The sequence below is a fragment of the Pyxicephalus adspersus genome, chromosome 1 (assembly GCF_032062135.1).
Source record: "Pyxicephalus adspersus chromosome 1, UCB_Pads_2.0, whole genome shotgun sequence".
Classification (NCBI taxonomy): domain Eukaryota; kingdom Metazoa; phylum Chordata; class Amphibia; order Anura; family Pyxicephalidae; genus Pyxicephalus; species Pyxicephalus adspersus.
In genome coordinates, this window is record NC_092858.1 from 67,657,877 (window position 1) to 67,683,835 (window position 25,959).

The window sequence follows — 25,959 nt, forward strand, 5'->3', positions numbered from 1 at the left end:
TTGGAAATTATCTCCCTTCAAATAAGGTGGCCGAAGACAAAGAAATGTGCATGCACAAAGTGGGGCAATTTTTTTTTTTAAATGCAAAAATTTAAACTTAGCTTTAGATCATCATTTGATCACAACTCAAATGATGAAATTTGCCCTGGAGTACCATTGATCTATGGTCAACAACTTTTCAAGGTAATTTCAGAGCCCTTGAGCAGGGTTTTGTTGTGAAAATTGCTAGAAAGTTCACTCCACTGTGAGACCCAAGTCATTAATATCCCAAGTTAGTTGATTAAATCTCTTTAAATTTGTACTGTACACCTTTATTTAGTCATTGAATGAGAGAGAGAGAGATTGCAAACATTGGTTACAAAGACTGATCAATTTACATTACTCAGGATTCACTGCACTATTACCGCAGCACAGGGGTTCTATAATTTAGAAATGAACCTGCAACTGGTAAACATTGTCGGTATTGGATCATAAAGATTGATGATGGGTTCACTTCACTGGATTGGCATTATTGATGCAGACTCTCATATCATCCGCATTAAAGTGTGCTGCAGTTACAAGTGCATTCCTGCAGTGCACCTCAGCACATTGATCTGCTTGAGCCTTTAGAATTAATGGTGTTATAGCGAGTTAACATGCTTTGCATCAAGGCAGTCTATTGAAAATCAATGGCCTTTTAACTGAGCAAAAACTTTTTTCTAACACAACACACTGCAAGAAAATGCATTACACACTGGTATGACTTTCACATCACTGCAACACAATCATTGATTGGTGTGCCAATCCATTGAAGCAAATCCATTATCAATCCTTTAAAATAAATGGCACTGCAAAACAGCAATAAATACTGTTTTGTCTTATGTACCACAACACATCTAAATGTGCTATTTAATTAGCATTATTCTCCAAAAACTGTAAAAAATGTTTATGGCACTACAAACAAAAATAGGATAGTTAAAAAAAAGAACATTAATTGCATAAGTCAGAGATAAGGCAGAGAATCCATTTTATTTAATATTTATTTTCACCTTGCACAATGCCAGGAGCTGTTCATTTATCTGTGCTGCAAAAAATCAGTTTAGTACAGTTCCGTACTGCATATGCTTTCTAGCCAGGAACATAAATCTTAATCAATTTATTGAAGATTGCTTGTAGATGGCATCCATTAGGTTGTGATAGTAACACTCTTGGTGTTATTGCCTTGGATCTCCCTCAGCCCTTTTGTCATGCACATTTGTACTTTCCTTTTTGCTTATTTCTTAATTTCAAAACCAATACAACAATGAGGTTAAAAGAAAAGAAAGACTTGTTCTAAGCAGTTACATATACATCTGAATTGATATTACTATACAACACTCAGCGACCACTGGATAGATATATCTATTGCATTCACTGTCCACTAAGAATGAAGATAGGTTTTTCAGGCAGTATGGGTTTGCAGCAAATCTTTGATTTGAGGTTTTTCAGGCAGCATGGGTTTGCAGCAAATCTTTGATTTGGGAAGTTTGCAAATCACTATTTAACTAAAAGTTCACTGTTAGATTTATCAAAAAAAAAAAAAAAACCAATAATGCAGACCAATACTGCTCCCTGGTCAGCTAAATCACAGGAGCACTAAATTTTAGGAAATAGGTAGCCCAGCCACCATTTAAAAAAAATAACTTGCCAACAATAGCTTTATAAATAGCCAAACTGAATACCAAGATTCACCTCCCAATGGACTTTATTTGGGTTTACTGAAAAGTTTGTGAAGCAAGATCTATGAAAAATATCACAAACCAAAATCTGGTAGAATACCCATCACTAATTACTCTAAAATACTTCACTTGCTAACAATATTTAGCATTGCTAAGCCACTCAGCTGATGAATCACAGGTATTATTAGTAATAATATAATGAAAAAGTTTGCTTTATATAAATATGTATATATTTTATTTCTTTGAATCAATAATATCAGGTTGTCCTTTTTGGTTAGGGAGAGTCACGCAGGTGGAATACTGAAGTTGCAATTTAAAGAACATATTGTGTATTATTAAAACATTTCCAACAAGAATACACCACCATACCATCAAATTGAACTATAACACAAAATGTGTTTGTTAACATCTGACCCTACCATATATAGACCACTTAGTTTTAATACCCTTGCATATGACTTAACTCTTGATTGTTTGCTGATAAGAGCTATTTTACTCTTTCCAATGTCCATGGTGCCTTTCTTTTTGCTGTAATGTTAGTTGGAGGCCATGGAAGTTTAATTTCAGGCAAAGTTCTGTTTGTTCCATATTTCCTATGGAAGGCAAGGAAGGAAACAAAATACTCACTGAAGCAGATCTACAGACAATTAGGAAAGACTGGGCAAACCAAACAAATTGAACATGAAACTATTTCAGTTGTCTATATAATATTTGACACCTTGCCCATAGAGCCATACATTTAATAGAAAAGTATCATGCATGGATAAAAGTGCTGTGCAATATTCAGCCGATAGGATTCCTTTCAAATATAATGTCACTTTGTAGTCAAACTGTGCTCCCGTTCTTCAAATGGTATTGGTACTTTCAAGGGCGAACAAGCAAATGACCCATATGACTCTAGGCAACTAGAACAACTGGTAAGATAAAAGGATTCTAATGCAAGAACACCACAGGCTGCTATGGCCCAGAAAAGTATACTGCTGGCCTTCTTGAGTGCTATGCATTCAGCAAAAATGTGAATTCACCCGTTGTTCCAGTTTACATTATATCAAAAATTCTGTTTGGTTGGAGTTTTTTCTTATACTTTTTTGTACAGCACTTTTTTTTCAATATGAAAGAGCCTAATTGAAGCTTAATAACAAAAAAAATGTATGTAAAAAGTATAAAAGTTTAAAAAAGCTTTGTAAAATGTACAGTGTACAATGTATAAATCGATATATATTTAAGTTCTTAAGTTAAGTTCTTTTACATATTAACAGCAGTAATGATAACAGCAATAGTATTAGTAATCGTTTTTTTTTTCTTTTTTTGCATTGCATAAGCAGATACAAAGGCAACAGTATATTTATAGTTTTAAATTGAAAACATAAATATCATCATCTTAGAAATGCAGCAAAAGTTGCATAGCAGTTTTTTTTGCTGCACTAGATGGGTAGTGCTGGGTTATCCATGGTAATCGGCGGTGCAAGCTGTATCACAACTAGTGTATATAACGTGCATATAATGTCATTCATTTATTTTTGAGTATAGCGTTTCTTTAAAAATTATATTTAAGAACAGGATATAGTATAACTATTTCAATGATACATAGTTCTGTTGGAGATAAAGTTTAGTGTAAATCTAAGGTTCCTTAGATTATTAGTTCATTGCTTCCTTGTTACAGGGCCAACACAATAGTTAAGCCTAATACATAATAATAGTTTGTGATTATATAATATAAAGTTTAATAAATATCAGATTATTATTATATTATTATATCAGACTATGTGTTTGCAGGGAGGGATGAAGCTGGCATGTAATAGACGTTTGCTATGTTTAATATACAGTCAGCAAACATGTGTATGAAGAATTGTAACTAGGGTATATATTATGTGGTTACTAGCTACAGGGTGGGAATACTCATATTTCCTGACGAACCAACCAAAAGGAATTCACTTACTTTATGCATTGTAACAATTCGATATGTGCCCTAGAGACCATTACTAATACTCTACATTTTAAAGCAGGAGTGTCAAACTCTGGCCAGGGGCCAAAGTTTGACCTCCTACGTCCTTTTTTTGGGCCCCCAAAGGAATCCCTAATATGAACTGCAGCTGGCCCGCTGCTACATTGAAATAGCGCTGTTACTACAATTCCCGGCATCACTCGCATCTATACACCAGCGGGCTCTCTGCCTTTGCATGGCCCCCGTATTGCACTGTTATATAGACGCAAATAATGCCGGGAATTTTAGTAGCGGCGCTATTTCAATAAAGAGGGAGTTTTAGCGGGACACTCAAAAGATTTAGCTCCGCATTGGCCGCGTCTGGCATTTCCAGCACTCCCCCTCAGCTGTACTTTTCCTTGCTACTCCAATGCATGGACTTGAATGGTTGGATTTTCATAGAAGAATATTGTTATTATTATTGTTAGTCTGTGCAAAAAGGTTACCATTAAAATTTAACTCAGAAGGCTACAAAGAGAAAGAGGCATAAGATTTTTTCTTAAATAAAATTTAAAAAAATGGTATGCCTCTTTATTATAAGCTTGTTCCAGATTGAATGTGAAGCTAAACCTCTTTGTTTCCATATGAAAAGGTTTTATATCTAATTTTTTTTATATCTAATTTTTTCAATAATAATAAAGGTTGGCCCGCGACTTTGTCTAGGTTTTTAATTTTGGCCCTCTGTGTATTTGAGTTTGACACCCCTGCACTATAGTGAAAGGTCATTTGTTCACCTAACCCAACATGTGTTTTTGCGGGTGATATATACCAACTGATCAAGCTAAGTCTAAAATTGGTTGGTAGCAATCAGTTGGAAATAAATTTTACTTGTTACAGTTTGACTTCAGATCCAATAATTTTTTGGATTGTTTCCAATTCATTTTAGATCAGAATTCAAAGTAAAAAAATCTTTCTGTGTGTACCAGCAATCAAAAGAAAAATCTTCAAAACACGGCATAGTAAATGTACTGCCAAATGGAAGCAGAGTTTAAGGGGTAGAATTTTACTGTTCCTCTCTGCAAAGTGTTCTAAATCATTATAATTATTTAATGGCCAAAATGCAGGGTCAAAAGCTCACAGTTTTTAACATATTACAAATAGTGTAATGTTACCAGACATGGTAAACTGAGCGAATGAGCACAATAAATAATTTTGTGTTTTGGCAACACTCACTTTAATATATTCAAATGCAGCTTTTAAAGTAGAACTATAGTTCTGCATTCGAAAATTGCGAACAAGCAAAATTTTTACTGCATTATAATTTACAGACACCTCTCCTTTACTGAAATTGCTTTCTCTGGTTTCACAGAACACAGTTGATTTCTCATAGTATGCATTTGAAACTGCAGCATACCAGAAGATAGAGCTGGCCTTACTTCCTTGCTATAGAAAGGCTCAGAGATGGCGAGGAAGCTTCCCACCCTCCGGCCCTGTATTTTGGTTGGGGTGAGTGGGTGAGGGAATTAAATGGTGTAGGGGTTGACATCCTCGGGGGCATCTTAGGAGTTGTGTTTGCCAAGTGGGGAGAGCCATCTCAGGTGTGGTTTCCCGTTGATGGTAATGGGTCCACCCCTCCTTTAGAGGAGAGTGAAGTGGCGTTCTCAAGCCGGTAGGTGATGTTGCAGCTGGGAACAAACAAATGGGGGCGCAGACATCCTTTGGGCATGTGATTTGGGCCGTGCCTTTGAGGACATGCAACCCGAGGAGATGGGAAGGTGTTTCAGGGGTAGATGTTATGTTAATGTTATGTCATTGCTATGTTAATACATAGGTAATGTTATTGTTATGTTAGGTTATTTATGTTGAGATTAATATATTATGTGGTTAAAATTAATTTATTCATGATACGTGTATTGTGATATTGTTTTTTTTTTTTTTAAAACATTCTTTATTTAAAAAGTTTTTGAAACAAAATACAAAAAAAAATGGGAAGGGAACATAGGTTATTATAAATGCAAATATAAATCAAATAAAACAGGCACCTATATATACATCAGCCATAATAGTGATCCAGTCATATCAGTGCAAAATTGAACAAGAATAATAAAGCATAACTCATAAAGTGCATGCAGAAAAAAAAAAAACAAAACAAGGGAAAACAAGTAATAGAGTCAACTGCACTTTAGAAACAAAATCAAATAACATACTAGTTGGGAGGGTCGGTACACAGAGGGGAGGAAACGGTGGGAAGGGTAAGAAACAAAGTACACCCGATGAGGGATCTCTCTGAAAAGAGCTCTAAGTATATAAGGGAAGGCTGAGAATTCAGTTTGAGGAAACCAGGTCCCTGTAGTCAGCAGTAACCAGAAACTGTGACCAATAATACCGGGTATGTGCCACTTTCCTGCCCATGCCCCACACAGTGGAGGTAAGATCCTCCATCCGATGAATTTCGTTAATTTTACTTAACCACAAGCCAATCGTGGGCGGAGCCGGGTTTCGCCAGCCAGCAGCAATACAGGAAAGGGCAGCCACAATTAAGTGTCTGACTACTGAGCTTTTGTATGCCTTCCTGGAGAAAGCATTAAGTTGTAGGAGAAAAAAGGCCGGGTCATCAGGAATATTTTGATCTGTCATCTGTTGAACAATGTTCCTAACAGTGGTCCAGAAATTCCGCAAAAGTGGGCAGAGCCAAAATATATGAAGCAGTGTGCCTTTCTCCGTCTGACACCGCCAACAACGGTCTGAAACCTCTGGGAAAATGTGATGCAGTTTCTCAGGGGTGCTATACCATCTTGAGACCACCTTGAAACAAATTTCCTGATATTTACTAGCAATGGAAGCTTTATGAGTCCAAAAGAGAATATTTTCTTTCTGCTCCTCAGAAAATGAGAAACCCAAATCGGCTTCCCAAGAAGCAATGAATGAAGGCGTGTGTGCGGAAGGGGGGTGCTGCAGCAGACCATAGACCACAGATAAAGTGTGTCTAACCCCCCCCCCCCACACACACACACACACAGCCGCTCAAAAAGAGTGAGGGTCCTGCAGTAGGACTGAGCCGGACGCAAGTCAGTTAAAAAATGAGTAATCTGCATGGTTTTCTAAAAATCCAAATGAAAGTCACCTATAGCATCTTGAAGGCCCTTGGGGTCAATCCAGTTGTTTACTCTAATAAAATGTATCGCTCTGCATATCCCTGCAGAAAGCAGTTCCCTAAACCTCTTGTCTTCCTTCCCAGGAGGGAAGGACGGGTTACCCAGTATCGGAAATAAAGGTGATGGGGATGGCGAAAGGTGCAGATGGTGGAAATTCCTAACCGTCAGCTCCCACGTATATCCCACTGTAGGATGAGACTTAAGGTTCGGGAAAGCAGCGATTGGCAACCAGGGTAAAAGGTGCAGGGGTGATGGGCAGAAACATTGTTCCAAAAATACCCATTGTTTGAACCTCCCATTTCTGCACCAGTCCAATACCCTTGTCAAATGGGCCAAAAGATAATAATGAAATAGATTTGGAACCCCCAAACCCCCATCCAATTTGGACCTCATAAGCAAGGTTCTGCAAAGTCTTGGAGCCTTATTACGCCAGATAAAGCGGAAAAGTTTGGAGTTGAGGTTCCTGAAAAAGGACCCAGTTATTTTAATGGGTAGCGCTTGAAAGAGGTATAAAAATCTAGGAAGGACATTCATTTTGATAACGTTTATGCGACCCATCCAAGAAAAGGTCAGTTTATCCCACTTATCCAAATCAGAATTAACTGTGGAGAGCAGTGGGATAAAATTCCTATTAAATAACTCTGAAAGTGTCTTTGGTATTTTGGTACCTAAATACGTGATTGCATCGGGTTCCCACCGGAAAGCAAACGATTGTTGGAGATGAGAGCGGGTTCTAGTCAGCAGAGTCACATCCAAAGCTGCTGATTTAGAATAATTAATTTTAAAATTGGAGAGGGTATTAAATTCCGACAGAGTTTAGATTACATGAGATTAGGTAGGGAGACAATCGGGTTGGTTAAAGCAAACAATAAGTCATCCGCATGAGCTGCCACTTTCTGAACCCGACCTCCCATTTCCAAACCCGAGATCGTAGAGGAAGAGCGAACCACGCGTAAGAGCGGTTCCAGGGATAAAATAAAAATCAGAGGGGATAGGGGGCAGCCCTGTCTTGTGCCATTAAAGCCAACCTGATCAAAGTGTACCAATTTGTACATGACCGTAATCAGTCTGGAGGCAAGAATTTTTGTAAAGAGCTTGAGGTCCTGATTAAGGAGGGAAATTGGTCTGTAACTTGCGCATGAGGAATGATCCTTACCCTCCTTGGGTATGACCGTAATGGTGGCTCGCAGAGAGTCCAAGGAGAACCGACCGCCTTCAGTGATAGAATTAAGCCCCGCCACAAGATGAGGTGCCAGGGAAGTTTGAAAAGTTTTCTAGTATATCAGAGGGAGCCCATCTGGTCCCGGAGTTTTACCTACGGGGGTATCCTTAATAGCCGCCCTCAGTTCCTCTACCGTAATAGTGGATTCTAACACTTCCCTTTCAGAAAGAGAAAGGGAGGGCAGCCCACTTGCCAAGAGATAGTTTTGAATCGCCTGTATCCGTCCCTCAGACGTCAAGGGGGAGGGGGCCTTTGATATGTTATATAATGAGGCGTAGTATTGGCGAAAAGATTCTGCCATATCCTTGGTATGATAAATTTTCTGTCCGCAGTTGTCCGTGAGAAAGGGGATAAACAAACGAGTTTTTTGGGCACGAAGGGCGTTGGCTAACAAACGTCCGCTCTTGTTACCGTGTTCGTAAAACATTCTCCTGCATTTAGTCAGAGCGAGTTTCGCCCTGTCTAAGCAAAGTAAAGAAAGCTTCTCACGAACAACTCGGAGTTCACCACCCACCGTGGGATCCAGGGAAGATTTGTGTTTAGACTCGAGCAGTGCAATACGCTGTAGAGTGTCCCCTATCTCCCTCTGGCGGGCTCTCTTAAGTCTCCTCCCATGTTTAATGAATATGCCCCCTATAACCGCTTTGTGAGCTTCCCATAGCAAGATAGGGCTGATCTCAGGTGAGGCGTTAGTCTAAAAGTAATTAGACAGTTCGGAGTTTACATCCGCCAAAATGACTGCATCCTGTAAGAGGGATTCGTTTAGGCTCCAATTCCACGATTTAGGGTAGGAGTAAGAGAGTTCAACAGAAATGGAAACGGGAGCGTGATCAGATAAAGTGATGGAGCCAATAGAACACGAACGTACCCTATGCAATTCCGAATGGGGGATCCAAAAGTGATCAATCCGTGAGTACGAGCTATGAGGGGAAGAGAAGAACGTGTAATCCCTAGCCTTAGGATGTAAAACGCGCCAGGTATCTAAAAGCCTATATTGGGACAACACTTTTAGGAGTTTACCATTGGGGCGATGTAAATTGGAAGTGTAACTTCCACCGAGGGTATCCACTACCAAATCAGGCGAAAAATTAAAATCCCCACCCAAGATCAGTACCCCTTCCTGGAATTTTTCCAATTTTCGGAGCGTTTCATTTAAAAAGGAAGCCTGCCCAACATTAGGGAGGTAGACTGCGGCCAGAGTAACTATGGAGCCTCCCAAAGATCCCTTAACAAAGACAAACCTACTTTCTGGGCAACTTTGAAGTTCCTTGAGCTGCCATGTAACAGAGGATGCTATCAAAATACTCACACCTTTAGATTTAGATACAGTAGTGCAACTATGGTATACTATCGGGTACCTCCTATCACCCAGTCTCGGGACTCTATCCGCCCGAAAGTGGGTTTCCTGTAAAAAAGCCACTTGTGCCTTTAGTCTGTGTAATTCTGCCAAAATGGAAGAACGCTTTTCAGGAGCATTCAGCCCTTTAACATTATATGTAACAACATTGATCTTACCCATCATGGTTAGCCAAGGGTGTCTTTCTAAAGAAAATTCGGGGTATCTCAGATGAAGGAAGGAGGGGGATGGATAAAGGGATGGGAAAATATATAAAGCAAAACAAAAAATAATGGGGGATAGACAAAAAACATCAAAAACAAACAACAATAAACAGTAAGCGCAGATCAGCTGCGCAAAGTCCCTTGGAGGGGGAGGCTCAGGTGGTGTCAGGGCGAGGCCCTCACCACCCGGGCCGGGCCTATCATTATATGCCAATAAAATAGATATTGGATGAGAAAGCAAATGTAAGCAGTACGGGGGAGGGTACGGGTATACATCCACATTCTCCAAAAACAGAACACTATCAAACACAGTTGCAACTATAATAGTAACAAAAATAATCAGTCAGTGTAGACCAATAATCTTACTTGATATTGGTTTTTTAATAAACGGTCATCTGGCCATTTTCCCAGAAGTTGGTGTGGTTGTAAAATTGGGGAAATGGTGGTGGTTGTGGGAAGGGTCAGCAAGGATGGGGTTTGAAAGTGAGATTTTGGGTGGGAAGGGGGTAGGGGAGGGGGTTGGTTTGCCTGAGCGATTACTAGGTACCTGGGTCTTGGACATCCTGCATCATTATCCATTTCCTCCTCAATATAACTAGTCATAACCTGCCATGTTTAATCATCGTTCAGTGCTTTATCACATAGGCTTAGCTTACATGTGGGCATTACCAAAGTTGGCTGTTTTCAAGAAGCTATGTATAGTACTTTTCAGGGGCCTCCAACTATCCAGGATACACTTCTATTGCCACAGGGAAAAAAAGGCACTGTGATGACAAAGCCAAAGCAAGAATCCAAAGCAAGAATGTAATTAAAAAAAAACAAAAAGATTTTATTTATAATTTTCTTTAGCATGCTGATAAAGGGAGATGGTGGGTATGGAAGGCAAAATATAAACAGGTTAAACTTCAGCTTTAATAATTTTTATCTCATTAAAAAAGAGCACATTTTTGGTTCCATTCTGCCAGTCCTCCTTTAAGATAGGATGATGGAAACTTTCCTCTACCTTTTATTAATGGGCAGTGGCAACAGATGGCAATATTTCCTCTGCTTCCTTTTGTTACTACATGAAGTGGCTTTCTACAATGTAGAAATGGTCATGATCATGCCATTCTTGCTGGTTCTTGCTAACAAATTTAGTGGTTTCTTTAATTGGACCTAGCACAAAATTGGCTTTTTTAATACTGGAGAAGTACAGGTAGTGAAACATGTACAAGATAAAAATCATCTAGTGGTAGGGATAAAGACAACACAGGGGGAACGTGGACTGTACTATTATTACAAGACATCCTACAGACATGGAAATGTTTTAAGGGAACCTTTGAATAATGTGCTTGATGATGGGACCTTGAAGAGCAATTTAGTGCTGTTGTCATTGATTTGCTCATCAATACAACTTAGGATCTTAGGCTTTTGACGTCTCTATTTGGGAGAAAATGGTATAGCAAATGCTGTTCTGCAGGGCTAGAGGGGAGGCAATCCTTGCTTGGTAGGCTTGCTGCCAGGTAACTCCATACCAAATGGTGGAAATGGAGAGGGGAACATGAATCACTAATCCGCCTTCTTATGAAATACTTATTAGTTTTTATCATTTTTAAAGTGGCCCAAAGGTCCATGAAATATGTGCATATATCCTGACTGTTGCCCTTGTTGCATTTGTCAGCAGTTACATCTACAGTACCAGCACACACACTGAGAAGTTCAGTGTATTTATGATTTTCCTGGAGAAGACTACTTTCCCCTGATTGGCAGCATACTCTAATATTTGTCAATTGTCAGTTATCAAAGCAGCAAATTTCCATTGATTTAAGAGGGAGCTAATAATGGTCCTTATTAACATTCAGTACACACATGACTGAATGTTATTTTGCTTTAGGTAGAGATATTCCTTCATGGAGTCTTTCCAATCGTAAAGTTCTGTAGCAATAGAGAAACAGGAGTAAGATCTTCTACCAATGCTGGCAACAAAGTTTGTGATTTTCAACATTTGTTCCTCTATTATTACATTGCTAAGTAGAAATAATTTATCAGGGAGTAATATGAGAAGGAAGAGTACATACATGCAGTTTTACTTGCATGTTTATAACAGTAGAAAATTATGGAATTGTATATGTAAATGGGAACATATTTCCCAAATGTGTGCTTAAATGGCTGCAGTTACTTTTCTTGCACATTTTGCAGACAGTAACAGTCTTTTGCATAGGAAAAAAAAGCAAGAGGTTTATATGGCCCAAATTAGATGGTAAAAAAACAAGACCAGACAGAGACAGCTGATCAAAAGCTGTCCTTCCTTGCCACACTATACTATTTTTTAGCTTATTGCTGTGGTTGGTCCTTCAATGCTCTACACGTTGATGTTTCCTTATTCCAATTATTTTACACCATGATACAACCATATTTTGATCCATAGTATTGTCAATCTTTAAGAATGATGTGAAGGCCGACAAGTATCACAGCAAACACATATGTTGCATCTTTGTCATCCATGATGCCATTAGTTAGATAATGGGTGAAGGGGAGAAAGTATTTGTCTTGGGTAGTTACAAAGGTTGTAATAGTCTTGTATGCATACAGTAAAATCAGGTCAACCCTGGATTACAGAGATGCTGCATATACCATACACATTTATACTCCAGCAGATAACAAAGCAATATGCCAAAGGCAAGTTTTCCACTTTGCCTCATGATAGGCAGGGACCTGGAGGCAAGTCATCATTTTTTATATGAGTCCTATGTTTTATTATTCCGTAAATAAGTAGAGGTGTCCACACTTTTTCTCTCTCATTCTTTTTCGGTCTATCTTCCACTGAGAATTTTGATACAATTCACCATTTTCTTTTTTTGGTCTTGGAAAAAAAATATCAGCTGTGGCTTAAAAAAAGAAAGTTTTGAAGTGAACTTATATAAGTCTCCTTATCCATATGGAAAAGAAAGGTCAAGCCAAGAAATAAAAAAAGTCTTACAAGCAGTCTATTACCTTTAAACTACAGGATATGTTATTCCTTTATAGTACACAAGTTGCTTTTAATTTGAAATAAATAATTGTGCATGAAATGTACACAACCCCTTGAAGCTACAGTCAATCTGTTTCTTTCCAGATGTTGAATAATCTTCAGTATGGCCAATATACCTCCAAGCTACGGACTGCATCTTTTTTTTTTAAGTGTGAATAATTAGTTCATTACTTTTAATAAATGGTCTTTTCGTTTGCAGTTTTTACCCAATGGACAGTTATTTCAATGCTTTTGTTAAGTTGAAGAAAATATTCAGGCTATATAGCACAATGGTAGACTCTGCATGTTCAGTTTTGAATTGTATATACATATAAAAGAAGCAATAAAAATACTTCTATGTCATCAATGGAACTTTTGCATTAGTCACTGAATAGATATAAATTCTACACTGTTTTCAGTATAAACCTGTAGGAAGATTAGATTCCTTTCAATGCCTTTCCATATGTATTTACATACTTCAAAAATACAGTTAGAGTTATTAGTTTGTCATATGAAGCTTGCACTTTAACTATTAGTAGGCCCTAGGTCACATGGACAAAAAAAGAAAATATTGTAATGAGTTGATGAGCGTTCTGTTTAACAACATATTGAATAACTATTAACCTTACCAACATGAAAAGTAGACCTTGGAGACCTAGAACAGTAGAAAATATGTCATTCTATATGCTAAATAAGAACAAATTTCCCAATTGCACCTGGGCTAAAACCCATCACAGTGGACATTGTGCTAAAACTTCAGAAATGCCAATGTCATGTATTGAAGTTTGTTGTAGCTCAATATTGTTGTAGAATATGCCTAACACAGCATGCGCCAACACTTCTTAACCTCCTGGGCGGTTTATATCTGTCCGGATTTATATGTCTAAAAGCGGTACATTGTTTTTCATGAAAACGTATTTTTCAATATAATATAAAAATATGAGTATAATAAAGTATGAAACACAAAATCATGTCAAAATAATAAATAAAATAAATAAAAAAAAATAAATTTAAAAAACTTTGACATGATTTAGTGTTTCAAACTTTATTATTCATATTCAAATTTTATTATAGCTTTATTATTCAATACAGTTATTTTGTATTATATGCAATACAAAATAATTTGAAATTCCTGCCTCCCCTAGCAGCAGCTGTATGCGCTGACGTCACTGGGAACTCCCGGAGAACGTCAGTGCACTTACCGGGGGACAGATAAAGAGGACACGGCCAGAGGATGGCGGGACACTGGAGGACGCTGGGGGATGCTGATGGGAGCAGGTAAGTGTTTGTTTTTTACTTTTTAAACTACCCCGAGTGTGACTCGGGGTTACTCCTTTGTTTTTTTACCCCGAGTCATACAGGGTTACCGCTGGGGAGGTTAAAATGGATTTATACTGAGAGAACATGTAAGCTGCGAAGCTGACCTGGTTCTATATATTACTGTTTGTCTGGATGGCGTTCTGATCCTCTGTCTATAATATCTTCTGAATCATTGATCCAAAATGAATATACAGCTCAATATACTATCTGGATGTGTTTTATAGGTTTTATAGGTATACGATTGAAATTCTGATAACAAATACTTTACATCCAGTTAATTAGCATTAGGGTAGGTCTTCTTAAATGCATGAAAATATGTGCATTGAGTAGCAGCACGATGAAGATAAAATGGGCCCTAATTATTCCAGCTTCAATATGTCCCCCGTCAGCACATGTACACTGAGTCCCACTGGCCAAAAGTGCTGATTTCCCCCAGAGGACTTCTGTACAGGGGACACTTAAAATATTTATCATTAAATACATTTTAGTGAATACATAGCTGCATTTTTGGGTGTTTATGTTTTATTAGCCTGGAGTTATGCTATAAATATGCCAATAAAATAATAATATTAATTATTAATAAAGCAGGTAATGCGAAATCATTTACAGCAGATCAATCCTAATGGTGCATGTGTTTTAAATTAAAATGATTCATGTATCTGAAGTGAATGGTTGGTTAACACCACATTTATAGCTAAAAAAATATGCCCTGAACAGTAAGTTTGAAAATGTGTCAATGCAAACAATACAAACCATTTACCAGGAAAAAGTACATAGTTTTTACATTTAAAGTGATTTAGTAAATTTTACACAGCCATATTTGCTGTGTTTACAATGGATAAGGTAAAGCATAACTCCAGCATAACTTTACAAAGTGGTGAGGTCATAAAATTACTGTCAGGTTACTGGTGGGAAGAAATATATCCAATGGAGACCTATTTTACTAGAAATATTTTAGTTGGAAGTTTTAAAGTGAATCCTAAGTTTCCCCACCCACACACACAGATGACTCCACCCACATATACCTAGCACTACTATTATTAATATTCTCACCAAACTTGATGCCCGGACAGGGGATGCTTGCTAGTCTAAGACATTTCTGACATTTTTGGAAAGAGTTCCTCTGAAACCAAAACTTCACTGAATTTACTATCCTGGAAATGGATATCTACATTAACCCCTTTGAGAAGTATATCTAATCTCTTCCAGCACACTATTGGAGTGGATCGAAATTCTAAATTTCCTATGAATATCCCCTAAGAAAGCTATTTGCGAAACGCGTTGGAAAAGGAATTTAACAATATTGTGATAACCTGTCAGTTAGATGGACTTTCCTATCTTACTGTAATATTGTACTGGAGAACTAAAGAATTTTTTTGTCAGTTTTGTACACACACACACATATGTATATGTAATATATATAAATATATATAAATATGTTACTTTGTCTTTTACTAACAACCGAAAAATCCCATACCTTTACAACTACTATGGCACTATGGCAACAAGGTAATCTTTTGTTCTACAGCTGTGTGCTTTCTTGAAGGCTGATCTATTACCAGGGAGACCCTTTCTAAACACTCAATGGGTTTAGTTTTATAGTTAAGACTCCTCTGTTTTCACCCAAGACTGATCATTGCAGGAAGGGGAGAATATGCTAATCTATTAGAAACCCAGTTCAGAACAAAAGATTTTTTACTATATATTTTTTAGTTGAAAGTTTTAGGGTGAATCCTAAACTTGTATACATGTTTTATTTAACTCTTGCATGATCACACCCACACACTGGCTATCCCCTCTTTGGTGACAGGGGGAGTGCTAAAAACCCCTTTGAAGGCAACCACCCTATCGGGAAAACTGAATCATTGTGTGGTGTGGATATTTCTTGTCCTCAGTCCTATTTTGAAGTTACTGTGCAAAAATTAAAATACTAATAATACTAAATAAATACTAAGAGTATTACTAAAATACTACTAATAATAAAAAATACTAATGTGGTTATGAAACATGATGTTTGCTGAAAATCTATTTTTTTGTGTGTGAATATAGCATAAATTCTTGAAAAACATGTTTAAAAAAGGATAGCTCATTTTTTTCATAATACTGTTTTTCAATGCATTAATATGTTTAAAAGCCTTTCTTTCTGCCATTAATTTCTACATCAACACACACATTTTCTTGCATATATAAGGCCATGATTATTTTATCTGGATCCGTGGCTTTTTAGTACAGTTTTACTAACAATATTATTATTATTATTATTATTAATAAAGAGGATTTATATTGAGCCAACATATTACGCACCACTGTACATAAAATAGGGGTTGCAAATGACAGACTAATACAGACAGTTACACAGGAGGAGAGGACCCTGCCCTGAAGAGCTTACAATCCAGGTGGTGGAGGAAGTAACACACAATAGGAGGGGAGACTGTGAACAGTCAGCAATGTTAATAAATGTGCTTAGTATATCTATACATTAGTAATTTGAAAACCTCACTTACTAGGACTTGGATTTTTTACACAAAATGGAAGAGTAAGTCATATACATTAACAATACACAATAAATCCAATTGTACTAAAATTTGTGACAGAGAATGAGCAGTCCCTACCACCACAAACAGTATTGCATTTACAAAAACAATCAGGTGTTTAGCATGCCATAGAAATATCTCAGTATTTGTTATACATATTTGTAGTAAAACAAATATTACTAGTATTAAGCAAATCGTACAACCTTAGAATTAGATTTTTTGCACCAGTGATCCAGTGAATCCAGTTCTGTTATCAGTCAGATTATTTACTATGGATCCCTGTCATGTAAGGAGTAGTAAAGGATCCTTTCATTCGTTTAGAAGTTCACATCCATTACAATGGAGGAGTAACTACAATACAGTCCCCCAAAAAAATACAATAGCTGTTCCAAGTTATTGTAGCTTTCAAATTCTACCATAAATCCCTCACAATCTCCTACCCTTTTAACATTGAGAAAAGGATTGTTACAAAAAATGGGGAAGATTGCAAAACTCTGCCCTCCATTTTGGCAAATTGGTTGATTAACCAAAGAATGATCAATCGGAATGAAAATATTTACCTAAATGACCCTTATATCACACAAGTGGCAGCTTTTCCTATTCTTTCCATGTGCACTTCTTCAACACACCTTGATGCCATGCCCACTTCTATTTACAGTAATAGGGTGGCACATTATTGGTCATTGTAACTCCAAATGCCAACCATAGTTCAAAGGCAATACATATGTAAATTTTGCTTCAAGTCTTCTACTTGATCCCCATCATTAGTGGTGAAAGTATCTTGCACAGTGAACAATCTAATAGATGAGCCATATCATTGCAAAGCAGATATATTTAGTGGGTCTTTTTCAAACAGTATACAAATATACCATTAAAATTCAAGGTGTATTTATAGGTGGGTGAGGCGAGAGGTCATGTGTGCTCTGTAGTAAATAAGTGGTGAGCAGGTAAGACGTCTATAGATCCATCAATAAACCATTTAAAACATCTGATCAATCCAAATCAGCCCGATATGCTACAAATCCAATTTTTTGGCAAACTATCTCCCCTTCGCCTAATATTGTTATGATTATCATAAAAAGTGTTTCTGTCATAAAGCTAAGCAATTCAAATAAGGCATTTGCTGAAAGAATCCATAAACAGAGGTCACTTTCAATAAAAAATACATAACAATAAATCAGTTGATAGATCCAGAGATATGGGCAGCTAAATTTAGATGGAAAATCCCATTTTTTCCACTAAAACTGTGGCTTTGTCTTCTATCTTCACACCTATTTCTACTTAACACCTTTTTCACACGCTTGAAGTTGTGGTTTAATAATACTGTTTATCAGGATAAATAACCAGTAATAATACTAGGTAGGTTGGAATGGCAAAGCCAAGTGTGACTTTTACAGAAGAGTTGGCATTAACATATTACTCCAGCAGCCTTTATCTTCTGCTCATGTTGGCAGGCAGTGTGTAAATATTTTCTAATAATTATTGTCAATGTCTGATCTATTCTCAGTCAAAATTACCCAGCTTTCATATGGCGTTAAGGAAAACATCATAATTCCTATTCATCCTAAAGATGATTTATTTTATTCATTTGCAACCTTTTTTCGACTAATTTCATCAAAAAAATTTAATATATACTTGTTGCTTAAAATTCCTCAACCCTTCCATTTATTTTTCCTTAAATGATCCCCCATCTGAAGTGGACTTCTGTTTTCTCAGGTGATCTTCTATGTGGTTAGTAATAGTTTCAAAGCCTAGACTCCTTTACAAGATGCAAACATACAGCAGGCAGTTTAAAAAAGACCAGGCATTCATTTCCAGCAAGCTACATATATCAGAACCAGTAATAGGCATCTAGATCTTGACTCTACTGTTACTTACAGAGGATATTTCTTTTAGGATAGAATGAAGATAGGATTGGATTAGGGTTGCCATTGTTCTCCTTTCTAAACACCTAAAATTCTAATCTTGATGAGGACCAAACAAGGAGAATCAATGAAGATGATTTAACCCAGTTTGTAACACTGGGCAGCATCCTGTTAAAAATATTGTGGTATATTTTTACAAGGTAACATAGAAAAATACCTGATCAAATGTTATGAGCTGCTACAATATCAAATTGCTTCCATAAACTTCCTGTAGGTGCCTGTATTATTGCCAGAATCTGCTCCTGCGTATGTGGGGAGTTCCATGGTCCTGAATTTCTTATATCACTGGGGCCTGGACTCCAGCTCAGAGCTCTTCCATTCTTCAAACTAATTAGACTGCGGTATTCTTAACGCTCATTTTAGTGCTAACAACAACAATTCCTTTGAATTAACTGCAAAATACAGTTGTGTTGGGAGATTGCACAGTTTCATTTTTTTAAACCCAGTGCTCTTTTACTAAATCAACCACTATTTTACTTGACTTTATATGAAAATTATATTTTTTTTAAATAAAATCAAAAGAGAGTGACAATACAGCATTTTTCTAGATAAAGTATGTTTGCAAGCCTCTTAATGTATATATTATCATTTAAATTGTTCTAGGTAAAGCCATTTTGAATAAGAATCATCAGTACCAAGGTGCAGCACAGTTCTCTGTGTAGCTACCTGAAGATCTATGAAGAAGAGTCTCAAACCAGAGATTTTCTATTGCTTATGGTATGGCAGTTGCAACATTTGGCAGAGTCGCTTTTATTTGACGATAACTTACTACTTTGCTGTGAGTCAAAAATACAAATGCTTCCGTAAATGAACACAAGTAGTTGCCTATTACTGTATATATATTATATATAATGTATGTCAATGTATGTTGTTGCATTAGTTTTCCTGTACGTTAAATATGTAATCACACTCTTGTTTGTGATTGCCCCTGTGGCTTTTATCAAATGTGAAACATATACAAACATCAACTGTACATTACTCTAAAGTTTATAAACATATTGGCTGCACTGTTACCACCATTTCCACTGTTCTTTTTATAGTTCAATTAAAATTAAACAGAAAACTCACTTCCAATGTCAGGTCTCAGCTTCTTGTCATATTCTTTCAGCAACTTGTTGAGTATAAGTGTAGCATCAGTGTCTTGTGTTTTTGGAGCCAGTACCCATTTTTGGTTTATTGTTAAATCTTCATATTCATCATCATCAATCTTCTGAGAGCTGCAGTAAAGTAAACTGTTTACTGATGCATTCTTTAATATACTGTTTTTCTTTAAAACATTGGCTATGTTTGTGGATGTCTGCACTATGCTTTAAATGTACATTTAAAGCAATAAACATCCATATGTATATGATGAAAGCAACGAACATGCATATAAACGGCAACAAAACAGAGCATTGTTTCCAGGATCTGTCTTCAATATTAGACAGACCTATTGTTCTTCACAGCACATATGATCTACTGCATTATAAAACAATCCAGTAAAGATTCAGATAGCATTACATAATCATTCATTTAAAAAAAAGGTGTGTATTAAAAAAATACACACACACACATATATATATATATATATATATATATATATATATATATATTTAATGTGACATATATTATACCAGCTGAATAGAAACCTTTTGATTAGATTTGGAAAGTCAGAACTAGCAGTATTTTAAATATTCTGCCTTCATCATAAACTGTACGGGTTCCATTGAATTAATACAGCTATACTTAGCAAAAAAACTGCAGCTGAGATGTGACTATATAATGCTAATGATAATTGTTCCAATGTAACCCCCCAGGCCATGACATTTTCTACTGTTATTCTGTCCCCTATAGTTTGCCACACACTAATTTCCTTTTTGCAAAATTAAGCACTAAAAAGAAATAGACACTCAAGACCTATAACATTTTATAACCAAGCCAGGGATAATGAATATGTATTATAAGCTTCCATGGCACAAAACTTCCCTCCTAACAAGATTTGTGAAAGCCCAATACTCAAGCAATGAATAAGACAAGAGCAAGGATAAGCCATTACATTGACAGTGCTCTTAGGCAATACTAAATGTAATAGAACTCAGCTGGAGCAGGGAAGTTGACCAGTCTATGTTAAAGAATTAATATCCTTGTCACAGGCCCTACAAGAAAAATGTATTACAGAGTCAGCCAGATACAGACACCATACTTCTTGTCTGATATTAGTCATTGGCAGGCACACTGTCTTACTAAGTTTCAAGGGGAGACAGGAAGATTAAATGGAAGCTACTTTCTTCATGATGTGGTCCACTCTCTTCCAGAGGTATCAGGCAGTACATGTTGCAAATCTTAAATTACCATAAAACCGCCCTCTTTTTTCAATTTTTTCAAGTTGTGCCAATTCTCTTTGAAACTATAAAAAAAAACCATAAGCAGGATTCTAGCAGAATAATATCATTTATAGCTATATAGCTTTATGTACTCCATTTTTCATTTATAGTAGCCTCATATAATACCACAGAATAAATGTCATTGTCATTAGTGGCAAAAACAGTCTCTGCTCAAATAAATAGCATAAAGTTAAAAAAGACACCATTTAAAAACCAATCAGTTCCTAATAACTCATGGGAACCAACCACAATGTAATTATTTTAGAATGGGCAGAGCAATAAAAGCTGCACTGTTTTTATATTTAGTGTTATGGGTTACTAGTCTTGCCTTTTGAATTGTATGATTACAGTAAGTCTACTTCTCACAGCTAAAATGTCTTTTTCATTTATTGGCTTGGTCCCAACAAAAGAAGATAAATGTTACTGCCACCAGTGAAAATGAAGTGGCATCCTTACAAGCCATATTATTATCAACCTCACAATTAGAAATCAAGGGAAAGCAGTGCATAAGTGCTGTTTGCATAGTATTTAGTAAAGTTAGTATTATAGAAGTGTGAGTAATGCTCAGACAGGTAGCATTTCTATAAAATGTCACCCACCAGTTGGTAGATTACAGTAATTTTTACAAAGAATGCTTACTTAATGTTTTGTCATTTGCTATACTGGATATTTTATAAAGCAATAAACTGAAATACCAACTTCCTGAGAGAAGAAACAGGGAGCAGCACAGTACCATAGCAGCATCAGTTCTTTCAGTTCAATTTCCTCACTAATATGAAGACAATCAATCACTTTCATCAGGACTCTGAACAAGCAATGATTTAAATGTGCAAACAGAGAAGACAAAACTGAATCAACTAGCTTCTGTTATATCAGTGCAACACAATGAAGATATAAAGCACAACATTACAATAAATGAGGATTTTTTACTTACCAGGCTTGGAAAACAGACAGTAAAAGGAAAAGCACTAGAAGCTTAGCAGACATGACTGCAAGCAGTGGCATCATGTACCCTGTACAAAATATAATAGTATGCAATGAGCCCACAGTGATGCAAATAAAAAAATCTATTTGTTCCTCTTTGACTGTAACTTAGACTTGGCTTGATTTTGTAGATTGCCAGTGCAATGTTTCCATATGCAAAGATAAGCAAGGCTCCTTAGATCTATGCCAGCTGCGTTCAGGGAAGGAAAGAAATCCTGCACTTTTCTTGTAATTACACTCAGATGGACTCTGCCTCTCCTCTTGTACTTGTTGTATGTGTGTACATAGGATTTTATACAGCAGTTCCTAATCCAAAGCAAGAAGCAGCAAAAGGCACAGTGAAAGAAGCACACCTATATCCAAAGTGTAACACCTTCAGTTCCAAGAGGCATCAAAGCGATCGACTGTCTTCAATGCAAGCAGAAACTGGACTGGAGGAGGATTTAGATCCACAAGCACCATGTTCTTCCTGATCACCAGGAATCTACCTGCAATATATGCACCTATGCAGCAAGACTCCAGAAGGAGCATCCCAATAGCAAAACGCACAAAGGGAAATATGTCACAAGGGTAATCTGTTACTTGGTGGCTGCTGTTGGTATCAGTCAGTACATTGCTCCATGTGATCCAGTCATAAAATACTTGCTTTTCTTGTGATTAGGGAACAATCCTTAGAAATTGAGGCGGAGTGAGAGGTCTGAGAAGCATCATCATTGCTGGAGATGGGGGGAACACAAGTTGACAGACATAACTCACCCAAAATGACAGGCAGGAGATTGTCATATTCCAGAAAAAGGGAGAATAAAAAAGGTGCTGTACAATCATCTGCCCATGATGACCACAGCTAACCAAGCTTCATTCTTGTCTTCTGCTTCTCTGCAATCACAATAGCAGAAATAACTCTAGAAAACTTAATTCACAGAGGAGAACACAAGCACATCATATGCACAGAGCAGTTATCTCAGATCTTTCCTACTCAGCAGCAACTGCAAACAGGAAAGTTCATTACACTGTACTGATGGTAGTAGCCACATCATTCCAACTGCTATCAAGCCATCACATGCCATAGGAATTCATGCCAGGATTCCTGATACCATCTGTATGATAGAACAGGAATACATCATAGTTGGGGGCAGACAATGAGCAGCCCACCTTCCTAGATCACAATACACATAAAGGGTTAGCAAACCATGGACACTGTGAGCAGGGCGAATAGCAGGGTAAGTAAAGAGTAAGCAGGGCAAATAGCTGTGTATATAAAGAGTTCAGATAGATCACGGACATTGTGAGCAGTGAAAATAGCTGTGTATGCACAGGGTTAATAGATAATAAATAAAGTGAGCAGAGAGAACAGCTATGTATGTTAACGGTTAATAGATCATAATGTGAGCAGTGCAAATAACAGTGTATGTGACGAGTTAATAGCTTATGGCCATTGTGTGCAGTGAAAATAGCAATGAATGCAAAGGGTTAATAGCTGGTGGAAATTTCCCATATCAGCCAATCAGATGTTTTAGATTTAGTCAAAACACTGGAAGATGATCCTATATTAATATTTTAGATTTAGTCTCCACTGTGTAGAATATTTTCTGCATTAGTGAGACTGTTAGCTACACAAGGAAAGTTACATTGACGTGAGAAGTTGCACATGTATCATCGTTTAGCTGTTTTGATTTAGTTCACATTGGAAGTAATTATGATTATTTCGCTGATTTACACTAATCAAAGGCATACACACCTAAATCCTAATAAATATTACTGCAATTGGTATTCCCTGTTTAGGCTACCTCTGAGATAATGAGTTATCATTATGCAACATGCCATTATTAGCCTATAATGTTAAATTTATGCATCTTCCCTTCTAGAAAAAGTACACTTATGATAAGGACACTGATAGCTAATTAACTGAGCTGATAAATGTTTTACTGGGAAAAAAAACTCCTGGCTTCTACAAAATGAATTATATGTAGTGTACAGGTACAAATGAGATACTAGTTAAGTCCAATATAACATAATTATTGGAGTTTAGGTAAATGCAAGAATAATCTAAAATGTCATTATAGTTATATTGCCAAGAATGTGTCATTGAGAATGATAAAACGATTCTGATGTTCTATCATATTTATTTACAGGTTAGATTTTGCTACCTGTAAGGCAAAGAACCTAGTGTTCGTGTTCGGGTTAAAGTTTTGGGTAGGTTAACCTATGGTTATGATTAGGCACTAGACAGAGTGAATAAGGTTTGGCATTGGGCAGAGAGGCTACGCACCAGTTAAGAAGGGCTAAAGGTTAGGCACTGAGAATGGCGGGGAGAGTTAGGGGTTAAGTATTTTAAAGATTATTATTATAAAACGGAGTGGGAAAGGGGTTAGTGTTATGGGTTAAGCAGTAAAAAAAGTAAGGATAACGTTTAAGCACTGGTTAGGAATAGGTTAAGGTTAGGCACTAGGAAGGAAAGGGTTAAAGTCAGGCACTAGGTAGGAATGGTTTATGTCGCTACTAAGTAGCAATGGTTTAAGTGAGGTACCAAGGAGAGGGTTAGGCAGTTTAAAGGAAAAGGTTAAAGTCGGGCATTAGGAAGGAAAGGGTTAAAGTCAGGCACTAGGTAGGAATGGTTTATGTCGCTACTAACTAGGAATGGTTTAGGTGAGGCACCAAGAAGAGGGTTAGGCAGTATAAAGGAAAGGGTTATCGTTGGGCACTGGGAAGGAAAGGGTTAAAGTCAGGCACTAGGTAGGAATGGTTTATGTTGCTACTAACTAGGAATGGGTTAAGTTAGGCACCAAGGTGAGGGTTAGGCAGTATAAAGGAAATTGTTAACGTTGGACACTGGGAATAAAGGGTTAAAGTTAGGCACTAGGTAGAAAATAGTTAAAGTTAGGAACTAAGAAACAGCATTAGGCACTAGACACGGATGGGTTAAGGTGAGACACTAGGGAGGAATAGGTTAAGGTTAGGTACTAGGTAGGAATGGGTTAATGTTAGACGCCAAGAAGGGGATTGGGCAGTAGGAAGAAAAGGGTTAAAGTTAGGCGCTATGTGGAAAAAGGGGTTAAGGTTAGACACCAGAAGGGGGGTTAGGCACTAGGAAATAAAGGGTTAAGGTTCGGTAAAGGAAGGTTGGTGGTTAGAATAAGGCAGCAGTATGGCAGGTAGCGTTCAGCACCAGAATAGTGGTCAGCGCCTTCGTCTGAAAAGGGGAGCTGTGCTATCTCTCATCAAAAGTGTTAGTGAAAAAGTATTTCCATTAGGTCCGCAGATCTTACTATAATTTTTAAACAAAGGGAGACAAAATGACCTCTTTGCCAATTACTTGAATGCAGCTCCTGGAAGCAGAAGTAATTCGGCATTTGTAAATGACTCCTTGCCTGCAGAATCCCCTTGTGGCTGACAACGGAAACGCTTTACTAGACAGCGTTCCTGCAATGCTCCCTCTAATAGTGAGTATGTATGGGGTTCATTTACCATTCTCTGCCTTCTAGACTCTTTCTAAGGTTTAGTTTATAGGAGTGGTATTTAGGAAAGCCATTATTTGTTCCTGATCAGAGAAAATTCTAGTTTATTCTCAATAATTATTTATTTCTCCCAGTTACTATGATTATGCATTCAGTTTTACTGTACATACAGTGCTGTAATGGTTGTCTGTGTATACTCTGCTATCTTGCAGTGATCAGCTTGTGCAGTTTACTTCCTAAGAAATTGTTTAATCAAATTCGAATTCGCTGTAAAATGCTTCATTACATTCCCAAGAAGTGCGCATTTCCATCTAACTAATGCCTTGTGGAAATAAAAGATTTGAAACAGACTGTAAAAAATCTATAGCACAGAGTTGCATCTGGATCCATAATGCTGGATAAAGTCCCAAAGCATGCAGCATGAAAGTATTGCTCTTCATTCTTCATTTCTGGCTTACTGAAAGTGCCACTGTAGTACTGTTCCATAATCTAGGGTTAGATTTCTATAAGTGTAACTAATATTGTCCTCATGTTTCTTGGTCCAGTAATCCATTGGGCTCAGAGTTAAGTAATTTGGCACTTTAAAATATGCCAGGTAAGATAATATAACCTACCCTATTTGATCTTCTTACTCCCCACCCAGCTGGAAACAACAACAGCAGCAGGAGTAGCAGGACCATCATTTGATTTCTTTACCTTTTTGAAAAATGGATGGAGGATCAGAACAAACTGAACAAACTATGTAAAACTATTATTTGTATTATTTCACTGGTAGCAATAAGCAAATATTGTCTGTATGTAACCATCCAGTTTTGAGCTTATAGTCCATGC

The 25,959-nt window shown here is 37.1% G+C and overlaps 1 protein-coding gene across 1 annotated transcript in view; it reads right to left on the reverse strand.

Annotated features, from left to right (window-relative positions):
- Nucleotides 1-22,706, reverse strand: part of GABRG3 (gamma-aminobutyric acid type A receptor subunit gamma3) — a 253,015-nt gene extending 230,309 nt beyond the window's left edge. The window contains exons 1-2 of the mRNA XM_072412880.1: nucleotides 21,624-22,706; nucleotides 19,395-19,543 (exon numbers count right to left, since the gene is read on the reverse strand). Coding sequence (XP_072268981.1) covers nucleotides 19,395-19,543; nucleotides 21,624-21,697 — 223 coding nt within the window. The 5' untranslated portion in view covers nucleotides 21,698-22,706. The remainder of the gene's footprint in view (nucleotides 1-19,394; nucleotides 19,544-21,623) is intronic.
- Between the last annotated feature and the right edge of the window lie 3,253 nt (nucleotides 22,707-25,959).